The 22625-nt window shown below is 40.7% G+C and overlaps 3 protein-coding genes across 7 annotated transcripts; 1 reads left to right on the plus strand and 2 right to left on the minus strand.

Moving 5' to 3' along the window:
• Positions 1–479: 479 nt before the first annotated feature.
• LOC135170654 (endoplasmic reticulum aminopeptidase 1-like) lies at positions 480–9545 on the minus strand. Of its 4 annotated transcripts, none has more exons than XM_064136659.1 (12): positions 9411–9545; positions 5799–5948; positions 5622–5707; positions 5448–5544; positions 5280–5362; positions 5002–5207; positions 4677–4857; positions 4306–4464; positions 3554–4201; positions 3201–3432; positions 2717–3122; positions 480–2555 (listed from the first exon to the last, which is right to left on the minus strand). In XM_064136659.1, the coding sequence occupies exons 1-12, from the start codon at positions 9532–9534 to the stop codon at positions 1904–1906; spliced, it is 3024 nt and encodes a 1007-aa protein (XP_063992729.1). In that variant the 5' UTR covers positions 9535–9545; the 3' UTR covers positions 480–1903. The 4 variants fall into 4 exon arrangements, with proteins under 4 accessions (XP_063992729.1, XP_063992730.1, XP_063992728.1 ...); XM_064136660.1 differs by having other exon boundaries at positions 4306–4446; positions 5799–5951; XM_064136658.1 differs by having other exon boundaries at positions 5799–5951.
• A 1629-nt stretch (positions 9546–11174) lies between these two features.
• LOC135170682 (high affinity copper uptake protein 1-like) lies at positions 11175–14196 on the plus strand. Its single transcript, XM_064136718.1, has 4 exons — positions 11175–11848; positions 12052–12188; positions 12290–13329; positions 13945–14196. The coding sequence occupies exons 1-3, from the start codon at positions 11840–11842 to the stop codon at positions 12549–12551; spliced, it is 408 nt and encodes a 135-aa protein (XP_063992788.1). The 5' UTR covers positions 11175–11839; the 3' UTR covers positions 12552–13329; positions 13945–14196.
• Positions 14197–18168: 3972 nt separating this feature from the next.
• On the minus strand, positions 18169–21516 carry LOC135170687 (prion-like-(Q/N-rich) domain-bearing protein 25). Of its 2 annotated transcripts, none has more exons than XM_064136726.1 (10): positions 21444–21516; positions 20840–20977; positions 20629–20769; positions 20308–20448; positions 19925–20212; positions 19418–19837; positions 19102–19338; positions 18811–18987; positions 18615–18743; positions 18169–18552 (listed from the first exon to the last, which is right to left on the minus strand). In XM_064136726.1, the coding sequence occupies exons 1-10, from the start codon at positions 21505–21507 to the stop codon at positions 18482–18484; spliced, it is 1806 nt and encodes a 601-aa protein (XP_063992796.1). In that variant the 5' UTR covers positions 21508–21516; the 3' UTR covers positions 18169–18481. The 2 variants fall into 2 exon arrangements, with proteins under 2 accessions (XP_063992796.1, XP_063992797.1); XM_064136727.1 differs by lacking the exon at positions 21444–21516 and adding an exon at positions 21131–21403.
• Positions 21517–22625: the final 1109 nt, after the last annotated feature.

Here is a 22625-nt window from a genome sequence, read left to right on the forward strand (position 1 = left end):
ATAATTAGATGAAGATATTGATATTCATTAATTGTTTGCTGATGGAAATAGCTCGCAGTGGGACAATTGGTGGGGGGAAAATAAATAAATAAATAAATGGGGCGCGTAGAGAGGTCCGTATGAATTCGAGATAACTCACGATATTTTTTTACAACAAAATATCTATTACAGTACAGTTGATAATATGGTACAAGTAGGTCATGTAATATGGATATAAAATACAAAACAGCAATGAAATTTACACGTTCGAATAGATTGATGCCTAGAAGGGCATATTAATGTCTACAGAGATGACACCGACATTGGCCTATTGACACCAGTGTAATATTTTTCTCCTCGATGAGCAAAAAAAAAATGATTTTCCAAATAGGCCGGTTAATATGCTCTCTTGAAGGTGTTAATGCATTCGATAGAAATCATACTGGCGCTCTGTTCACCTCGACGCATTCATTAAACTGATTGTAACTTTTTCCATTAGAAATTTTTTTTTCATTCTTCCGATGATCGAGAAATATCAGTGAAAAAATACTCTATTTACATGTAAATTTCTAGCTTGTGCGTCGATTTGTTAATTCGCCATTTTCATTTTTGTTTGTAATTTTTTTTGTTTCATTCGTCTCGAAGTGTATAAAAATCTACGTATTCAGACAATGACAGGAAAATGCCATCACATAAAGGTATACGGTATATAATCGTTCAATTGGTACTGGATATTCTTATAATATTTTATCCGCTTTTTGATTTTGCTGTGAAGTGGTGAAGTATTTCACACGATTAAAAAAAATTCTAGGCATTATTTCTCTATAAATTTTTCTTTTTTATCTCCCTTCACCACTTCACTCCTGAATCAAGAAAAAGCAATGATAATTAATCAGCAAGCAGGAGGGACTCTCGTAGGATTGTTTTTCTTATCAAATAGAAATAGATAGATGTCTGTGGGACGGACGCTCGTGCTTGAAAATCAATATCAGCTGAGAAATACATTATTTGCAAAAAATGAGAGAGAAGAAAAACAAGAATTGAATATATCATACGCAAAGCGCTGCAATACATTCGTAATAAATATTCCACTGATTTTATTTTCCTTTCTCCAATAGTAAAATATCAGATCTTTTTTTTTTGCTCTTTTTTGGTTTAAAACTATCGGTATGGATTTTATACAAACTAGATCCACACTCGTTTGGACGTACCCCGCGTCAAAATCACAAGGTCCTGTAGCAACATGAACACATGGCACACGACACATAATATTTTGGTTTATTGTTTTTGCATTTTGAATATAGTCATTCCATTTTTTTAAATATAATTTTTGGTTTTCGTCACTATTCTCTGAATAACAGTGAAATACACTGACGAGTCGATAGAGTTATGATTGTTGGCAAAATAGTCTAATTACTGTATCGTACAATTATTACAAGAACATTTTTTTTTATCTGCAATGGGAAGAACGCATCGTACCAAATGTATTTACCTCATAATGTTGATATGCTAATTCAATTAAATATATTAAATTAAGTTATTGTGCATTCCTGAGAATATGAAAATTAATTATTCTACGATCGAAGTACTGTCATTAATCCAGTGAAATAATTGGTAATAATTATGAAAGAAACTACAGAACAAGTTGTTGAGAAAAATAAAAATCTATTGTTATATATCTATCAAATATTTGGATAAAACTGATTCAATAATAGCCCTCGGGAGTAAAAATGGTTGGAGAGTGTGGACAAGTTATTAGTAATTCATATTTTTTCCTCCAATAATTTTTCCTCCAGAGCTTGTCAAACTGATACACGAGGATTTGAGCAGTAGCCGTCCATTGATAAACGCTCCCCAGGAACACAACGAATAACACTACGTCATTAATCACAATAAAATTACTTCGACAAATGATATTTGTTCCTTAACCCGCATATTCCTTGAAATTATCAATTAACCACGAATCAACGTCATCTGCATTATTAGCGACCCACCTGATATTCAACTTGATGGTCTCGAGACTCTGCTCGAGTGTCCGTTCCCCACTACCGACGTCGACGCCCTTGAAAAATTCGGTGACTTCCTGGTGATCGTAATCGGTGAAAAAATCGGATACCACGGACGAGATGAGAGGACCGAGTCCCACGGAGCCGTTGCCAAAGAGGGTGTGCAGCTGTGGCCAATACGCTTTAACATGCCTCCAGGCGATGTACTGACCCTCAGGATTGTGAGCAACTGCCGCGATGACGGCCTCAACGTCCTGGGGCTTGACGCTCTCTCTGTCGAGGGACTTCAGGAGATATCGCTGGAGCAACCAGGGATCCGTCGTGGCACCCAGTGCCTGCAATATTATCCTCTTTTCACTGGGTATCGGCGTATTGTTGTACACCTCCCAGCAGTGTCGCCACTCCTTCTCACCCCCGAACCTAATCCCCGCGACGTAGACGACGTCGCGAATATTCGGGGGTATTTTTTTACCCCGAAGCATCCAGTCCTCGAATAGATTTTTCGCTGGCTTCACAACGTCCTCTAATTGGAGTTCTACTGCTGATTGCAGGACTGCAATTCTCAGGAGTCTGAAATTTTTTTTTAGTCAGGAAAAGTGTCAGTTGCTGGGAAATTTATTAAAAATTTCTCTGACTGTTTACAATAATTTTTCATGAATTTAAATTTATGATGAAATCGAGGAAATATTTTAGGGAGTGGTATTCACTCATTTTTTAAACCCACTACTCACTTTGTCAAATGATTTCCATCATCTTTCCACCCAACGTATCTGGAAATGGGTCCCAGTAATTTCTTCAAGAAAGCTGTATATCTTTTATAACCCGAGCTCTCGCCCAATCTCTGTTTCCACGAGTGGAGATATCCGAGGGCCGTTGCCCACGGCACATAATCACTTTCATTCATCAGATAAAGTGATAATCTCAGTGGAATAGTCGCATTTATTTCCCCAGCTTCGCAGAGAGTGAAAGCGTCGTCGATTAAATTCGCCCGATCTAATGGTGTGAACTTATGGTGATCTGTCATCAGAGTTTTTATTATGGCAGTCCACATGTCATCCGGGTAGAGTACTCTGTAGAAACCGGACTGATTCATGTTGAATTTTATGAATTCAACGGTCTCGGGAATTTCGAAGGTCACTGTTAACAAAATAAAGCATTTATATTTTTTAATATTTAATTTGGAGGGTTTAATTCCCTGTAAATGTTCCTAATTACCATCGGACATGTTCATCCAGACTGTGTAAACCCTCTGCGGCTCCTTGTCCGTGTAATACGTCAATGGAACGTACCACTTGTAATTGAAACTCGATTTTGATTGAGTCGTTTCAGTTTGATTATCCAGTGGGTACAGTAAAAATCTCTTTTGGCTCGCAGTTATCATTTTCCCCTCTCGACTGATCATTATGAGGGGAAAGCCAGTCTGTTGGGTCCAAGTGTCCATAATTGCCTATTGACAAAGCCAAAAAAAATCAAGACGTCAATAATTACTGTCACCACCTCGGGGAGGAGAATCGTAGAGGAAGTCTCCCCATAATCGCGCGAAAACAATTTAATATTCGCTATTTTACCTTGACATCAAACGTATTGTTGGCATGTTTGGTGAACACAGCCCAGAGGTCGTTGGTATCAGCGTTTCCAAAGGCATGAACATTGAGGTACTCATTCAATCCACTTCTCAAGATGTCCTCCCCCAGGAAGCCCTCGAGCATATTGAATATAGACGCCCCCTTGGCATAGCTGATGCTGTCGAAAATCGCCTCGATCTCAGCTGGATCCTTGACAGGTACGCTGATGGGATGACTGGTGGCAAGTGCATCGAGCCCCAGACCCACTTGAGTCTTGTCCAGAACGAATTGATCCATCGTGCTCCACTCTGGTGACACATTGTTGACCCCCATGTACTCGAAGAAACTGGCGGCGCCCTCGTTCAACCAGAGATCATTCCACCACTTCATCGTCACGAGATTTCCAAACCACTGGTGAGCGAGTTCGTGGGTCATGATGAAGGCCACCCACTCGTGGGCAGCTGTCGATGTTTCGTCAGGATCGTAGAGAATCGAGGCCTCTCGGTAGGTGATGAGGCCCCAGTTCTCCATGGCACCAGCAGCGAAATCCGGAATAGCGATGAGATCCTGCTTCGGGAGGGGGTAGTTCACCCCGAAGAAGGACTCGAAGTAGTCCATCGTGCGGACAGCTGTCGCCAGGGCGTACTGCGCCTGGGGGTGGAAGTGACAAGAGGGGAAAAAGAAGTTTCAAATTGCGGGGGTGGGTGATAATTCAATTTAATTAATTTGAATTATTATTTGTGTGATGTCCTTACCTGGGAGAGCATCGACTCAGCTGCGTAGACACTCACAGATATATTTCTGGAGGTCATCTGGGAGATTCTCTTGAAATCGCAGACGACGAAGGCCACGAGGTACGTTGACATTTCCACGGACTCTTGGAATTCGTCTCGCAACTGGAAGGGAGGGTTGTTCTATATTAGGGGGGTATATACTAATGTCTTCCGTTTTGCGTTCGAGGTATTGTCATATTATTTTAAATCTCTCGAGAATTATCACTGAATTATTTTTCCCCGACGTAATTCCCATTTCCATCAGTGCAGGCATTTTTTTTTTTTTCAAAAATCATCAAATTCCCCTGGACACGAAGCGAAGGTGTAAAATTATTTACGACGAGAGCACTCACCAGTCCCGTCCCCATATAAAATCCAGCATCCTCGGTATTCACGATTGGCATGTTGCACAGGGCTATGTGAAATCGATCCCTGAATATCGATACCTTGAATTTCGCTTTATACTGGGGCTCGTCGAAGCACGGAAACGCCGAGCGGGCGTATGTCGGCTCAAAGTGGGTTGTCGCCAGGTACCTGTTCATAAATTACCGATGAAAAAAAGTTAAAATGATTATTGAAAGCAATTAAAATTGTTCTGACATCGAAAACTGCCGGTTAAGACATTTTTAATTAAATTTCGAAGAGCCTGCTATGCTCGCCATTGACGAATCTTAATACCTGTTCTCTCCGTCTGATGTCTTGTACGAACTCAGGTAAAATCCCTCGAGCTCGGTCGTTAACTTGGAAATGAATCTCAAGTGTAACGTGTAATTTCCCCTCTTCCGAAATTTACCCTCCTCGACTTCTAGGTACAGTTGCTGATGGGCCGGGTACTCCAGTAATTTTGAGATTTTCATCTCGTTGCCCTTGCGATTCACCACCATCTGAAATTATTCAGGGGTTCCAGACACAGTTTAATCTCCCTGATATTCCTGTCATTTATCCAGACTACTTACTCTGTCAGTTATTGTCAAATTTTTGCTGTGGAAGACGATAAAATTGGTCTCTCTATCGACGTAAAATTCAATAGTTACTTGCCCTGAGGAGATAACAAACAATTATTGAATATAAAAAATATTTAACGTGATTTATCACGCCACGTTCCAATTACTGTTTATATTTACCTTTGACTTCTAGGGTTGTTAAATTGGGATGAATAGTTATATTGTATCTAGTCGGATGCGAAAACGCGGGCAATCTAACGTTGTCCCAGGGAAATATCTGTAAACACCAGAGTTTATTGATTAAAAATCGATAAATATGTTTAATTCATCGGGGGATTAATGAGCGGCCTGTACCTCCCCGTTGGTCGCCGTTGGCTCTGCCCCAGCACTCTCATCCTCGATCTCCAGATTCGCAGGCTTTTCACCCGCGCATGGACAGTCTATAATCAGCAATGCAAATAAATATGGGATCAGGTCTACATATTTTTCGTTAAAAAAATTATTACTTTATTGTGCAGATATTTAATTTACCATTTTGTGGTCCCGCAAAAGCGATGATGAGTGATATGGCGAATAGAATAGCAAGAACGACTGTTGCAATGCATAATGCACGCTTTTGCGAACATACAGCCACCCCATTGTGCTCATACAAACTCCTCTTGTGTAGTCCTGTGTTACTGTCTCCTGAAAAAAATTTTTAACTCATAAAAAATCGAAAAATTCATCGATTACGTTCAGACTTGTAAAAAATTACTGGAAATAATCGCGTGTTTTGGGGGTAAGTAGAGGGTTCCTCACCCCTACTGATCGATTCACTGATAATTCGGGTCAATACGAGAGCTTTCATTATTTTCTAGAAGGACTGGGCTTTCAATTACAGAAAAAAGCCTCGAGACTCCGGGCAACAGTTACGTTAAACTTTTTTACGCTTCGTACATGTGTTTGAATGTAAAAGGTTGTGCATTCGATTCAATCGTTTTCATAAAAACTTTACATACACCCTCTCACCACTTGACCTGATTCCCTTTTTTACTGCGACCGTGATTCAAAACCTCTGATGCACTCAAGACCGCTCTTCATGTTTTCACGTGAATTTTTTTTCAATTTTTGTTGAGAAATGAACGATGTAAAGCACTTCGGAAGGTTTTTTCGATTTAAAATGATGGAAAAGTATTTTTATATCACACCTTCATTATTACAACAATTTCCCCAACTAAAAATACAAAGCTATCAATTTTTAATTCCCACAGTTCGGATTTTCCTTGCAACTTCTCACTCCTGAATTAATAAAACTGAAAATGAGTTTTTAGTTAAAGCTCTGGAAATAAAAAAATATCAACTCAACTTTATAGAGGATTTGACATCAACAATTTACTAAAAAATTACAGTAACATGGAATAATTATCGAGTTAAGGGTAATCTACATATCAAAGCCCCCAAATCTCATCCCACAACGATAAATTCCCCTCCCGATCGGCTGCCCATCTCGCACTATTGATCCTCCCCACGTGTTTCCTCCAAAAATTCCCCCAAATACCCGAAAATAGTGAATTCTTACCCGTGAGAAAAGCAACATCATCGACATCCTGTTCGCTCATAGCGAAAGAATTAGGTGGTGGTCTTCGATAAACAAAACCCTTCACCTCGCCGTCGTTGGACGCATACGCGACTTTAATAAGGGGCTCCCTCTGTTCAGCCAGAATAATTACCGAGGGCCGAGCGTCCCCGTGATAGCCAATTAAAAAAATCAAATAAAATCACACACCGCAGCACCTCTCTCTCACTCCACCACAGCAACTTCACTAGTGAAAACTGGCATAACTGACATGATTTAAGTGCCCAGGGACAGCCCCGTGTAATACCAGGTCACTGGGTTGTCCTACCACCATATCACAATGAATATATATATTTTTTTTTCTATTATTCGATCCGGGAGAGGGGGGGCGGGTACCTAGTGCGCAACACTAATGACGCTCATCACTCCTGCCAAAATTACGAAAAGTAAAAAAATAATAGTGCCGAGCAATGGGGACAGGTGGGGGTGGGAGGAATGAGGGGACATAATCAGTGATACGAGTAAATGTACGGTCGCACGTGTACGAAAAAATCGGATCTAACTGTGTGATTTCTGTACTCGGTTGGAGTACACACGTATTCGGGGATAACATTTAACATTTGGGAGTGATAATACGGACTGAGGCGACTGCTGAAGTGAGCAGAAATGGCGGTACAACCGAGGGGACATGGGAAAATGGGGGATGAGAGATTTTTCCCCTTCACGGCGCAACCACTCGTGGAGACTGGGGAATTATTTTTGGGGGAGGATGGTGGAGTTCACGGGGGTTGTGTGTGGGGGTGCTGGGGATTGGAGTGGTGATGATGGGGTGGAGAAGGGCGACATCTGGGGGAGGGAATCGCCGGCGGTCGGTTAGGGCGGTTTCTAGGGGATGAGGGTTGGGGAGGATGAGGTTGATTAATAATTTATGATTGGGAATTTTTGGTCATCGGGGTGGTGAGACTCTCGGGGGTATAATTGACTTTATCACTGAGGAGAGCAGTAAATTGTCGTGTCATTTATCTTGAGAAAGTAAAATTTATGGAAATTCTCCCGTTTATCGTGTGAAAATAATTATTTCTAATTTAGGGGTTGCTTGAAAAAGCTCAACCCTTCGTGGCCATTTTATAGCTCCATTTTATTCTTTTCCAATAATTAATTACCCCCAGAACTGGGATATTTAATGGACAATTTTGTCAACGCTCACAGGGTAGATCTCACCCCTCCACCGGGTAATTCTTTTGTTATCACCCGGAATTTTTAGAAAACCCTGGATATGCCTCTCTCCCATTCTCAATTAATTAGCGGTAAACCTGTCCTTTTTATTCTGCCACTTCCCCCTTAATGAGTTAATTAATAAACATCACGTGGATTTAATTAACTGGATCCACTCGAAGCGATGAATTTTTTTTTTCGCGAGAGTGCACTTCTACCCCTAAACGATTGAGATTACCCTGAGACTCTCATTTTCAGTAATGGACGGGTGAAAGTTTTGAAAATTTACCAGGATTTTCACCGTAACGAGTGTGAGAGTGAACCTTGGATTGGGAATCGATCGGCGTCTGCCGAGAAGGGGTGTCGCCCCTTTTCAAGCTCAACTGTCTCTTACTCGGCATTTCTCTCGCTCCTCTCCCTACTATAACCACTAACCATTGATCACATTAGTCCTGGTGGGGCCGTTGGACTTTGCCGATGCCGAGAAAACCCTTCAGTGATACTCATGGATTTAGCGTCTTAACACGGCATCTTTCAACACTTCCTCGTTATCAGCCACTTAATCTGGTTATAATCAATGTTATTAACCTCATCATCCCCCTGCGACCCCGTCATTACGCTCATAAATATTCCCAGAGAAATAAATAAATTAGTGATACCCAAAAAAGCTTGAAAATTATTTTTCAGAATTCATATTTTCCCGCCAAAAAATTATGATACTCTCTGCCGTTCTAATTTTTTTTTTACTAAAAATTGCGGCGAGGGGAGGGGCGGGTGGGTGTCAAATCTAATAAATTGAATTAACGAAGTGAGAAAATGGGGTGGGTTGACTTATTTCTCAGTCGATTTTTTGAAATTCATTTTTTAACAATTTTTTTTTTTTACTGAACTCTTGAACTTGTGACCCCTCGCCTATTTGCGGTAGATTGTAGCCCTGCGCATCCCGGTGACTGACGATATAAATTATTCCAACTACTCTCAACTCTTTCTTGCATCTGCCGGAAAAAGGCGAAATACTGGGGCTCGTTTGACATCCCTTTGTCTATTTTTTTTTTATTTCTCACTGGTACACCAGTGCTCCGTAAACCCAGTGAGCAGAGACAAGGTTTTGTTTAAAGCACGTGCTACCCTCGGGCTCAGAGAAATCTACCCGCGTTCGGGGACCCGTTAGCCTGGTGACTTTACAGGGGGAGAAGGAAGGTGTCATCGATTTGTAGGCACAGGTCACGATACCTGGCCCGCGCTATTCTCGGGTGAATTTTCGGGGGAGGGGGGGTGTAACCCAGTAAAATTTCTAATGCTGGAAGGGTTTTTTTTTCGGTAACTCCTGGCCGATTCGCCCTCTGCAATTTCTACAGAACTTCCTCTCTCACCTGACAACTCCGGGACCTCCGTATTGGCGATGCCGTTTTGCCCCGGACTCCTTGAGCTCGAGGTCCGCCCAAGGGGCTCCATTCGAATCGCCTCGCTGCTCTCCCGCGTCGAGTGCCCCGGCATTTTTCCTCCAGGTCCTCGCCTTTGTACTAAATATTTCCTCCCCGAGTCGTGTCAAATTTAAATATATTTTCTTACTAAAATCACAGACGCATTCTCTCCCTCGATTCCCTCAGTCCTCATTTCAGTATTTAATCGCTTTGTGCTCTAGTTCGTCCGGGGAATGGTACAAAATCACGTGGGTCCAAATGATCACAGAACAGTCGTTTTCTTTTTTCACTGGCTGCGTGGAAATAATTTCTGCTCGTCTTTTGGTCTCTTTTGAATATTTTCTTTTGGCGCTCTCTAGTTTTCTATGATCTCCAACTTCTCTGGGTACCTCTCCTCCGTTTAATTAACGAGTACAGCTTCGAATTCTCTTTTTTATCCGTCTCTTTACATTCATGTTCACTTGTGGAGGGGAAAATAGTCATTCTGCATCGCTGATTTCTTTGTTCCAGATGTATCTCCTGAGCCTTCGGTAACACAGTTTCGGTTCATTATGGTGTATACTTGTGACTTGAAGTTTCTGCAGAAAAAATCATTTTTACGAATTAATTACAAAGACCAGGACATTACATTGAAAAAAATATATTTAAAAATAAATTCCTCTGAATAAATTCGTTTGTCGATCGATGGTTAAATAATAAATTCAACTGTCAACTGCTCTACATGCCAATTACTCGAGTGACATTGGAAATGCGTTGTAATTCATCAAGTGTAATACCCTGTCATCTGCATCAATTTTATTGCAGTTACGTTTGTTCAAGTCTAGGAAATCCACAGATTATGTAACTCACTTCGTTGTGGAATTTTATCCGTTAACACAATGGTTTTTATCTTTTTTAATCAGTCGCGTGGAATAAAAATGCATAAACATGAAAATCAGGGCCGAAAGAATATTTTAATTAACTTTCCAATCATTTTTCCATTTCCAGCCAATAAAATCTTTATTTGGAAGAGGAAACCATTTGTTTATGTCAGAAAATCTCTTCAATTTAAACATAAAAAAATTAAAATGAGATTGAAAGGGCAATTGGGCCTCTCAACACATATAAACCGACTGATTAAATTTATAAAATATTCACCGGAATGTAGGTACCCTGGAAAATTGAAAAACACGTGGTCTTGCACCCCCAGCCCCTGCACAACGCCTAAACGCAGCGTCCAATCATCCCCATCTCGTTTCCAAAATCGATGAAGCCTCGAAACGATTATAATCGAATGACCGTCCATGTACTCACCTAACTAAATTACCGGTTAATACCATTAAAATGATTGTCCGTTAATGCAAAATTCCCGGTCTCCATTTCTACGCGGAGACAATAGCCCCCGTCCGAAAACTAGGACCAGCCGAGAGTCACCAGACAATTTCCGAAGATAAATCACAACACTTGCCCTCCGGAACTTGTGGAATCGACTCTCCCCTTCCTCCACTTTATTGATTAATTATTCACGGGACGAATGCTGATTGCCATAATTATCATAATAATTCGCCGACCGGATGCTCCAGTTGGCGGATGGAATTTACTCACCTTTCGAACGGTGAAATTCTCCGGCTGATGGACGAATGCCGATGGAATAAATAAATTAAAATTGGTACTGTAAACTACAATAAATAATTGCTTTGTGGCCGGGGGTGAACCGGCGTCGATGTAAGCGCTCGGACGGTGAGAGTGCCACTGAGTTTGAGAGTTTAACGTGGGTGAATATCCGGACGCAGGGAGGCGCGACCGTCAGGATCAGCCACAGGTTGCGCGGCTCTCGTGTATTCAGCATCTCGGCGCTTGCACAGTGAATCCAGTATGTCACGAGGAGGGTTCTGATGCTGAGGGTGCATAAACCCCCATAGACCCATTTATTGTCGGCCACCCCTAGACGCCGGACGTCATTCCCCCGCTGTTGGGGTTTTTTTTTCGACGGCAGCTTCCAGATGAAATAATTTTTTGCAGAATATGTTGGAAAATGTCGCGAATTGGCCTATTTCATCAAAATAAATATATATTATACATATGTATATATCTAAATATATAATATATACACCAGTAATATTTAGAGATCAGTAAAAGATGATTCGGAATAATTCTGATTTTTAATTCTTGGAACACGTGACACGAGTGGTATTTAAAATACTTTCTTTCAAGTTTCCACTAGTCTAGGAAGTACTAGGAAATACGTTGACCTATACTGCTTGAGGATAGATCATTCAATGAAATATGTTATCAGTGTCAATTCTAGATAACGCAGTTGTCTGTCTGGTTGGGCTGAAATGCCCCAAGTCGACTTGTTCAATTCGTGAGTCCAAGAGTGTCGAACATCAAAATCCAAAATGATGGGCGTAAGTACTCGTTTACTCGGCTCCCTCGTCGATTAAAATTATATATAATATAATAATATTATTATTGTTATCGGTTGAGTCGATTTGAGATAGTGTTTTATGTATTTGAGAGCGAATAAATTCTTTCGGATGGGAATTTATGAAGTGTCTGAGGTGGAACAAATTTTTCGAATCAATTAATTATTGAATTGACGCTCATGCAGATGTACTTTCATTTCGGAGTGACAGAGACGGCGATTCTGTTCTCTAATTGGCGAACAGATGATTGGCAAGGAATTCTCGGTTCGATGATTGGAATTATTCTGCTCGGGGCTATTTACGAGGGCCTGAAGAACTACAGGTATTGATGACTAAAAATTCTGACATTCAAAATTGCGGAAAATAAAATTTTTTGACAGAAATAAAATTCGATTATGTCAATTAATTATTTTAATTCATCAGAGAACATTTATTCCTCCGAACAACTCTGATGAACCGTCATACGCTGGCGAAACCAACGAGAAGGAAAGCCCTTTTTTCCGCTATTCATCTACTCCAGACACTTCTCCACATGATCCAGTTGATACTCGGCTACTTCTTAATGTTCATATTCATGACTTATAATGTCTGGTTGGCACTGGCCGTTGTTATTGGCACTGGCCTCGGGTATTGGATCTTCGCGTGGGATAAATGCACCAACGAACACACCGACTGCTGCGGTTGAATGGTCATTGCAAAATAAAATTAATCTACAAAAATCTCCAATCATTAAATCTTCATAACCATCGAGTAAATAACAAATAAAAGGGGGGAAATTTTTATTGTAAAAAAATAGTGAAATAAGTTCTTTAATTAATAATTATTATGTCAGTAAGATCGCTTTTGTACGTTATAATTATTTAATTTAATGGGTCACAATTATTTTCTATTTAACTTTCTTTTATAAACAATGTAATGACTTTTAAGTGAATAAAATGGAGTCTCATTCCATCGGAATGTATTATTCTTGAAGATTTAGAGGCCCAATGTCTGTCGAGAATACCGGGAGGTGATAAATACGAAATCAGATTTGATTATCGTCCATCGCCACTGATTACACGAACGAAAAAAAAATGGGAATGAGTATTTGATAAGAATGTTTCAGTACTTCAAGTGGGTTTGAGCTTTGGACGTCGTGGAGACGATGGACAATACCCGGAGCACAGATGTAATTTGCTGTCAAGCAGCTTCAATATCGGGCGATGGCGATGACGTATCCGCGAGACGAGTGATACTATCTTGGGATAAATTCAATACCAGAGTTTGGCTGGTTTTTGTGGTGTCTTTTGTCATCTGGGCAGTGGCATTTTTCGCTGCCTATGCACCGGGACATGAGGGGGCTAACCATGGGGACATGGATCATGGAGGAATGCATCACGGGGACATGGATCATGGAGGAATGCATGGAGGGATGAACCATTCGGCGATGCATCATGAAGGAATGCATCACATGCATCACTGAGGTAATTAAAAAATTAAAAATTGGAATAAAAATTACCCCAGACATCAGACACAAACATATAATTTTGTATTTCTATTCGAATAAAAAAATTAAGTCCAAAAGAAAATAATTTGTGGATAAATGTCCTTTCGTTCCACGTTTACAAGTCACATTGTCATCCATTTTATCTTCGTGTACTGCATAAACTATCGTATTTTGTTATCCACTAATTAATTCATTAAACACGATAGGATATCTCTTCAGGGAGACACGTAATATTTCCTGAAGTACATTAACTCACGCCTCGTTTCATTCAAACGTCAGGAGTTGTGTAATATCAATATCAAAATGTTGATTGGCCTTGCCATTAGAAAATGAACGCAAATTTATGGGAAAATTGATGTGAGAATTATCACATCAATACTGACAACGAGAGGACAGTTCTCACAGCAATTATTTCATACAATTTGAAATATTCAAGTCGTAACCCAGTTCACAATAGACAAATACTGTTTGAGAGATAAGAACTGGGTTCAATATTTACATGAAATTCCAATTAAATTCCTGTATCGAGTAATTATGTCCGGCATAAATAAATAATTCACCTGAATATTTCGATTCTCCTATTCATTTCCAGAAATACGGATCTCCAGTAATAACCCAGCGATGCTGTGACACGAATACTCCAGTGTTTCTATGTATAGAATAATCCGAATTTACTTGGATCAATTGTTCTTCCTCTCCCTCCCCAGCTGATTCGGAATAACCGGAGACTCGCGGATATCCAAGTAATGCGGGAATTTACCCTTCAGCCGAAGAATATTTTTGGGAACTACTCAAGAACTATGCAGAACTATTCAGAAATAAAATAGTTTATAGAAAAGACTAATGAACTGCATGAATTATAATTTATTTTCCAATCACAAGGCGAAAATTGCAGAACTGGTTCCATTTTTATTCTGACAATTTCTGTTTTATTTTTCCCTTCGTGTGGGTAAAAAAATTATTACCTCCAGCCGGAGTATCCGGACGCCTTCACCATCCTCACTTCGATTCGCCAATTCAATTAAATCCAAAATAATCGGCGAATGGTGCGAATTCACCTCCACTGAAACATGAACGCGAATGTAGTATCGGATTTTCTCATAACCAGAAGTGAGCCGAGAAAATTGCATTTGGGAATTGTTCGCGGCCTTCGGGGACAGTTAAATATCGGATAAAGAACGAGTCCCCGAAGACGAGCGATCAGGACAGGACACTGAAACAGCCAATGTTCCTTTAAGGATTGTAATCCGTCCAGATCCAAATATACATTCCATGATCCTCGAAAATCCGATATTGCTGTAGTGACTGTCTTTTACCAGTTGTGTCGTAAAACCTCGGGAAATTGTGGGTCTAGATGTTGCCCAGAGTGACATCCTGGATCGATTCGAGTGCCGGAAGCTGCTCATACGTCTTGAGTAAGCGGGGGTAAATCCTCATTGTGTCCTGGATTCCGAGAGCGAGTGCATAAAGTCCTCAAGTGAAGAAATTTGAGGATAAAAATAGAAACGATTTTTCTGGACGCGAGCAAATGAACATATTTTTTATTCAGGTACAATGAGCGCTGGAAAAAATCTTTTGTGAAGTTCCAGAATTTTTTTGCTGGATAAATTCCCTGGAAATAATAGCACCCCCGGTGGAGTCAGGGGTTTAACCCCCGAGAACTTCTCTCCCCGATTATTGAACTCGAAATTGTCAAGAGGAATCGAGGTAGACCGACTCCAACTACCGATTTCCTTCCTTCATCCCTCCACTCTGCGATTTTCCGTCGCTACCTAATTATCGGGAGGAAAATATACGAGTTCAGGTTGATAATGGAGAAAAAATACTTTCATCCAGACACTAAGGCGAAGGGGGAGGTGTAATACGCTTCTACGCGTTCATCGTCTGGTCGATATCTGCCGTTGGCTCCCTCTGTAGATAATCTGGGTATAGATATAGTCCGGAGCTTTTTGCTTCCGCACACACCCATTCCGGAGACACCTCGTGATGTCAATGTTCTGGGGGAGAGGTGATCGTCGCTTCTAACATCAAATTAGTGACGAAAAAAAAATTTAAGAACCAGGATTTTGTAAATTTAAATAACCAATGGACTTGAGGAAATAAAAATTTTTATCTTTGAAAATATATATCCCACAATATTTTTAATATATTTTTTATCTGAATATTTCGATCATTAATAACGACTCCGATCGCCTCAAGTTATTTTTCCACGAGTCGAATGACATTAAACGGCAATCGAACAATTTCCCTGGGCTAGACACCAGGAGACGGAAATTACTCGCCCCTCCGAGGAATAATAATTCTGGCTGACGTCCAATTCACCCCGACTACTGACGTCGGTTCTCAAACTTCAAAGCAACTTGTTGAATTTGAATTTCGAGAATGAAAAAACTTATCACGCCACAGGTGATTCGCCTATTCCGGATATCAATTATCGACTCGAGTAAATATCAAGTGCCTGATGAACGTGTACATCGTTCTTGATAATGAATCGTAGGTTCATTACCGACGAGCGTTCGCGAGTACTTCGGACTTTGAGCAGATGCCAGCACATGTCCGGACTGACTCTACTGGCGCAACCCTTGGAGGACTGCAACGCGTCATGCGAGACTTCTTTAGGTAATTAAATGAAATTAATTGATAAAAATCTAGGACAAGTGATGGGTAATTACGAGTGACTATATATCTGTTTCTGAGACTGATAATTTTCCTGTTAATGCAACAACTTCATGAAAAATTCCAATTCCAACGCTACAGTAATAAATAATAAACCAATTGGCATGCTCGTATGTTTAAATAATCGAAAAAAGGTCGTCCTGACGGACAGGACATTGATTTGAACTCCTGAAAATACATTTCCCTGCAAACTATTGCTTCCTCTGCACGGTTTCATGTTAAATGAATAAATAAATAAATGGAAGGCACTACAATCGATTGAAAAATATCCAGTAAATAGTTTTGTCTATAATAAATTAATACAAATCCACTGAGGCTCACCGCATGCATGTGAATCGAAATCGAAATCGAATTTCTAATAACCTTCGGTAAGCAATCACCGGATTTGTCCGTATACCTCCAATACGCGGATTAAATAATACGAAAAGGTCATCACGATGGACAGGATAGTGGTTTGAACTCGTGAAAATACGTTGTTCCACGAGATTGAATGGGGTCAGGTATAAGGCAGGTCATTGCCGGAAGAATCGACGGTATCTCTGCGGTCACGAAACCCACTGGCAGAACTGAGGGTACGTATACATTTCTGTCAGGACCTGTACGCTTAAATCTCTGACGTCACTCTAATGTCTTCGTAGATTATTCCGTGCTTGATCCCAGGGGCTGATTTCACCGGTGAGTCCGACCGCAGGAGAAAATCAAATTTTTGAAGTTATTTTTTTCCTCTATTTGTTTTATTTCGGTCGTTAAGGGGCTGAAATCGAGATTAAAATTATTTCCAATCGTATTCTGGGGTATTTCACCCACCTATTTTCGGATTTATCGGACACGGGACACGGGGTGGAGGCTTGCCGTAATGGGGGTCAATTAACAATCGATAGATATTAAATATCTATTAGTATAAATATTTCTCGGTTCAGGGAATTTTCGTTAATCGAAGGGTTTCGGCCCCGCGATAGTAAAATAATCTGGACTTTGTCTAGTCTCGAAATTTCAAACCTCCGGTCGTCCTCCTCAGCAGACAAATACGACCCAGTGATTTCACGGCACTCGGGGCTGTGCATCGCGTGTCCAGCGAGTTACACTCACTCCTGAATTTTGCGTTATTTAGCGTCTGCTCAGGTGGAGGCCAAGGTCGTGTGTGTCGCGATCCATTTTTTTTTTCAAAGTCCCCAGCACCTGGAGTTTCTTTTAATCGCTGTCGCATCCAGTCGCGCTAGTGTTTCCCCTCCCCCGGAGAGAAACGTTGAAAAATATTGAGTAAAAATCGCCATTGTTTTTGATTATTTTTATTAAATATTTCTCTGTTTATCGGACAGAGAGATATGGCCTTATCCCGAGGCCATGGAAATTAAAATAATTTTTATTTATATGTGATGTGGCCAGCGAGCGCATAATAAAGGTCATGTTAATTGAAATGAATAAAATATAATTTCTTATTCTCGGGTAATTATCATAATTAATTGTTGCGAACGTTCAGGAATTGCTAATTAGTTGGTGCATTGAAAGTGAGTGGAATTTTTTTCCAGAAAAATATTTTCTCCATCGATTTTCTGCTGTATTACCTTTGAAAAAAATCCACTGGCTTCACAAATTGAAAAATAAAATAATCAGTGCACTTAAAAAACAAACTCCTGTCACGAAACACTTCAATAAGCCACAGATTTTTCCATTGATTCTCTACATCAGTAATTTTTTCCCCCGCCCACCCCTCTTCCCTCTACGTAATGATCCGAAATGTCTCCAGGCTAGAAAAAAAAAATACTGTACGTAATGGCACACATACCTTGACCCCTTCGCCACGTTCGTGACGTCATGAGACAGGCTGATCTGAGTTTCAACGACGTCACGACAAACGCCCCGTAGAAATAGTTAACGTCCTTAGCGGAAACGTCCTTTACGGCCTCGAAGGGGGGCGAGACTTGCGTGCTGAGAATCAAGACCACCTTATCACACTTTGCGGCACAAGTAAAATTTTAAGTATTCTACCATAACGTTTTTCCTCTATTTAACGATTTTTCACCCCCTTCAGAGCTTTCTCGTCTACTTCCTCAATAATTGAGACTAAAGTGGAGGAAAAAATCGCTTCATTCTGATTATTGTGATGAATGGAACCAAAAATTATGCTAATTACTCCAAATAGGGAACAATAAATCATATATTTAATTATTGAATTCTTTCCAATTTTCCTAAATAACACTGACAAATTTGTTCCTTTATTCCTCGACTTCCCCAAGCTCCTAAGGCACCCGCAAATAGGGCAAAGGGGTAGCAAGTCAGCCGATGATTTATCGACAGAAGGTGAAGCCCTGAATTAACTCTATCCTAAAAAACTAAAATAAAATAAAACTAAAATAAAAGATAAACGAGAGTTTCATCGGTTTCGTTCAATTTTCCGTCAATAAATATCACCCCCAGTACACCCTCCCTTTACACTGAATTATTACACCGAATTATGTGCCGAGTACACAGACAGCAAGTAGTAACAGCCACGTGTAGTAGGGCATCAAGGCAGTCGCTCCACCTGAAATAATTTGTAGCAAATAACTCTGGGGATGAATGCAGCTACTCAGTGCTGGTACTCACCCTCGCAGTGTGAATTATTCACCGCTCTCCATCCAAAATTACAGCTGCATATTCCGTTCTTACAGAGGACGGAATCTACACGCGATTCTACGTAGCACTCAGCGATGGTCTGACAGGTTTCCTTCAGAGCTGTTTTATTTATTTATTTTACAAATATATTTATTCTGGAGTTCACATTATATTTAGAAAATAATACCTCGCTTTTTAAAACAACCCTCGTAGTTGTAGTGATGTCCGTCTGCACAGACGCACCTTCCGCCCCCATTTTCACTTCCTTCCCCTCCGGCCCTCCCAGAACTTGACTTGCAGATGCTGTTGTCATTTTTCGCAGAGCATTGTACGTCATGGGTGCACTCCTCCCCCAGATCAGAGGCTGAAAATACCGGTTTCGATTAATATCTTTGATGGAATTACTCCGAAATGTTTATGGAAATAAAAAATTTCGTAATTATTGAAAATAAATTTTTAGGGAATTCGCAGGTTTTACCTGGCACGCAGAGATCGACTTCTAGGGCAGCATAAGAATTATGGCAGGTGCAAGTGCCGTTCTTACAGACGGAATTATAGACCGTGCAGTCCTGATCCACTTGACAACTTGCGAAATTTCCCCGGAGACACTCGCCATTGGATTCGTAATAATTTTCCGCGCAAGTGCATGATTTATTCGAGCAGATGGAGTCATTAATACTGCAATCAGCATTTTCTACGCACAATCCACCAATTCCTGGGCCAGAAAAAAGGATATAAATGATAAACTTAATATAATTTGAATTTATAATTAATTATCTATCTGTTATCATCACCATTATGATCAGCAATGCAGACTGACTGATCTCCACTGGCGTGACTTCCATCGGGACAAGAGCAGACGAAATGGTCATTGCACCTGACGTGAAAATTCAGACCATCGACATGACAATCCTCATCCTGCTTGCAGGTCTCCCCCAGAGCTCTGCTCGTCCAGCAGATCATCTGGTCCTCCACGTAATGCGACTCATCGTTGCACACGCACTTTCTGTCCCTGCAAATAGCATCGGGACCGAAGACAAAACATTGTTCGTTCAATAAACAAGAAGCATTGAGTCGTGTCGTTACTTTTTTGCACTCGCGATTATTGACTGTGGCAACTTGTCCCGATCTACAACTCCACAGCTTCACATTCTCCCGGCATTCGGAGTTTTTTATCTGGGGAACTGCATCGGTTGTACAGGGACTGCCCAACTCTGCCACAAAAGTTAGTAAAAAAATCAGCTGTATAATTAATCGAATGTTTATCAGCGATTCTTAACAGATAAACAAATAAAAAATACCTGCAATGCATTTATCCCCATTTTCAGAGAGGAAATGCGCTCGATCGCACACACACACCCCTAATGAACTGCAAATGGCGGCACCCAGAGAGCTGCAATCAGTCGGGGCATTACACGGTTTTCCAATCACCGGAAAATTCCCTTTCAATGTTTTAAACTGCGAATAGACCGCGTTGTTTTCGCGAAATAATATTCCGGAAGATTTTAATTCACAGCGCTTCGATTTACCGCAGATCGATTCGGGGTGGAACCGACAGTCGAGGTCGATGAGACATTCGTCGCCGATTTCTACGCAAACAGAAGAAAATGGAATGCAAAAATAGCAGCGAATCCCTCGGATACAGAACGAGGAGTGAAGTGGAAAAAAATAATTGTTAAAATACTTCGTGCTGCACGTCTGCAGCTGCGGTACTCGCGCTGGTAGAAATTATCACTGCATCGACACTTGTCACTGTCACAGATCGCTGCCTCCGGTTGTTGATTCACGTAACAGTTATCGGGAGATAAACACGTCTCACCGAGTGCTGTAATATTTTTTTATTTATTTAAAAGTAGTTTTGCAGGTTTCTCCTTCGATTTCTGTGGCTTGGATCGCCATGACTAATAATTTGTTGTAACAATCATGACGATTATTGTTTTTTATTTGTTAATCGTTTCAACTGATGGTCAAGAAACGGTGGATTCAGTAATTGGCAGGTTCTTACCTGCTGTTTTGTAACAGTATCCGTGCAGGTAATGATACCCCGGGGAACAAACGCATTTTCCACTGCTGCAGGCCCCACCAGGAGACAGATAAGACGAGCACTGGTGATTCTCTTCACAGGCGTCGCCGTAGCTACTCGCAACTGAAATAATAAATTCAAGAAAAGACCAGGGGAAATGATTGTTATTAAAAAATCATTTATTTCAATTTACCCTCTAGACACGTTGTCATATTTCCACTGAAGACGTACCCGTCCCAGCATTTGCAGTGATTTTTCTCGCAGATGCTATTCACCATGCAATCCGCGGTCACAGAGCACTGCAGAGGATATTGAATTTCCCCATTGCACCCTAAAAAATAAAATAAAAGCCGTCACTAACGGGAGGAAGTCCCGAGGGTGTGGAGATCCTGGGGAATAATTGACAGGTCGCGTGTAGCTGCAACAAAGGGATGATATCCCGTAGTTCATGCTCCGATAATAACTCAACTTTGTCTGTGTATACCTGCAGTGAAAAACTAATGGGCTAGAGGAAATAAACTGATGGTTCACGAGAAAATGGACGCGTGAGTCGGAATAATTCGTTCGGGTGTCCAACTGGGAGTCGCTCGGAGAATAATATACCACTGAGAAACGTCATTTCACGAAACGGTAACGGAGGTATTTTCTTCCAATGTCAGTTAACAATTTATATAATTTTTTTGGATTTTTTTTTCCGAGTGATAATTCATTTTAGAACTTGCGAACTTTTCGAGTAATTTTGGGGGAACTTTTGTCCCCGCGGGAAAATGGGGGAAAATAAAAATGGAATAAATTACCGGGGGTGCGGAAATTTTGAGGCATCTGGAGGAGAAGTAGGAGAAATATTGTTGGAAGACCCATGTCCGCGGACTGAACTTCCACTGGAATATCTCATTTTTAACCGCTCAATGACACTATCTTTGGCCGCAGTATCAAATCGAAGATATCTCGTGGAACACCTGCACGACTTATCGTGTTAACACCTCCGACTAATCGGTGATCTAGTCCACGAGAGTATTTTGTTCCAATCGTGGACAAAAATCAGCGCCATTTTCAGGGGTTTTTATGGCGTTGTGGTGCAATTTTCCTCGCAATCGGCATTGAAATTTTAACGGCTCTTAAATTTAATGAATTGATCAGCTTTTTCCTGCGATTGCCTTTCAATAAAAACATCGTTGAAGTACCCGCGCGCCCTAAAACCCAACGGCCACAAAATAATAATCACCTAGGAAATTGTTAACGGATTTCCCGTTGCACTTTTATGATACCACCAAGTGTATTTTATGATCCAACTCAATTACTCCATCGGGATGTCAGCCACGACCGGTCGATTTCTGTATTCGTGACTCCCCCGAAGTCGATCTACAGCGAGAACTGATGTCTGAATTTTCCCACCCTCTGCAGACTTTTTCCGAAATTAAAAAACGCCCAAAGAAAATAAAAATAAAGGAACAGGTGTCCGAGAATTTAAATTCCCCCAAATTCCCATTTCTTAAAAAACATTGGACTCGTTAGTCACTTGACAGATATCTGCAACACGTGTGAAATTGCGGTACCATAGGCCAGTAATTAATTTAATTACTTCATTGGTTTATCGTTATCATGAAATAAAATTCATGAAAATCCGTCACAGGGTGACGAGTGCACCAGGAGACGGGAAAAAATTCGCATGAGGAGAGGCCATCCCAGAGCATGGAGAAAACAATTACAACGATAAGGGTATTTTAATGGTCGCTCCAATTATAAAACTTTTCAGTTTTGCGTGATCGACGGAAAAGCGTTATAATTCCCCCTGATCTGCGAACTTTCTCATTCCGCAGTTGAATCACGGGGACTTCACCCACAATCAGCGTCTGAAATCTCGAAACTTTTCCCTCAGATTCATTAAAAAATTCGTTTAAAATTAAAAAATTGTTCAGAGTTTCCTTGAATAGCACTTTAGTAATTCTCAGAAATAATTCCCGATATCCATTAATTTT

Source organism: Diachasmimorpha longicaudata, chromosome 17 (assembly GCF_034640455.1).
Source record: "Diachasmimorpha longicaudata isolate KC_UGA_2023 chromosome 17, iyDiaLong2, whole genome shotgun sequence".
In the NCBI taxonomy this organism is placed as follows: domain Eukaryota; kingdom Metazoa; phylum Arthropoda; class Insecta; order Hymenoptera; family Braconidae; genus Diachasmimorpha; species Diachasmimorpha longicaudata.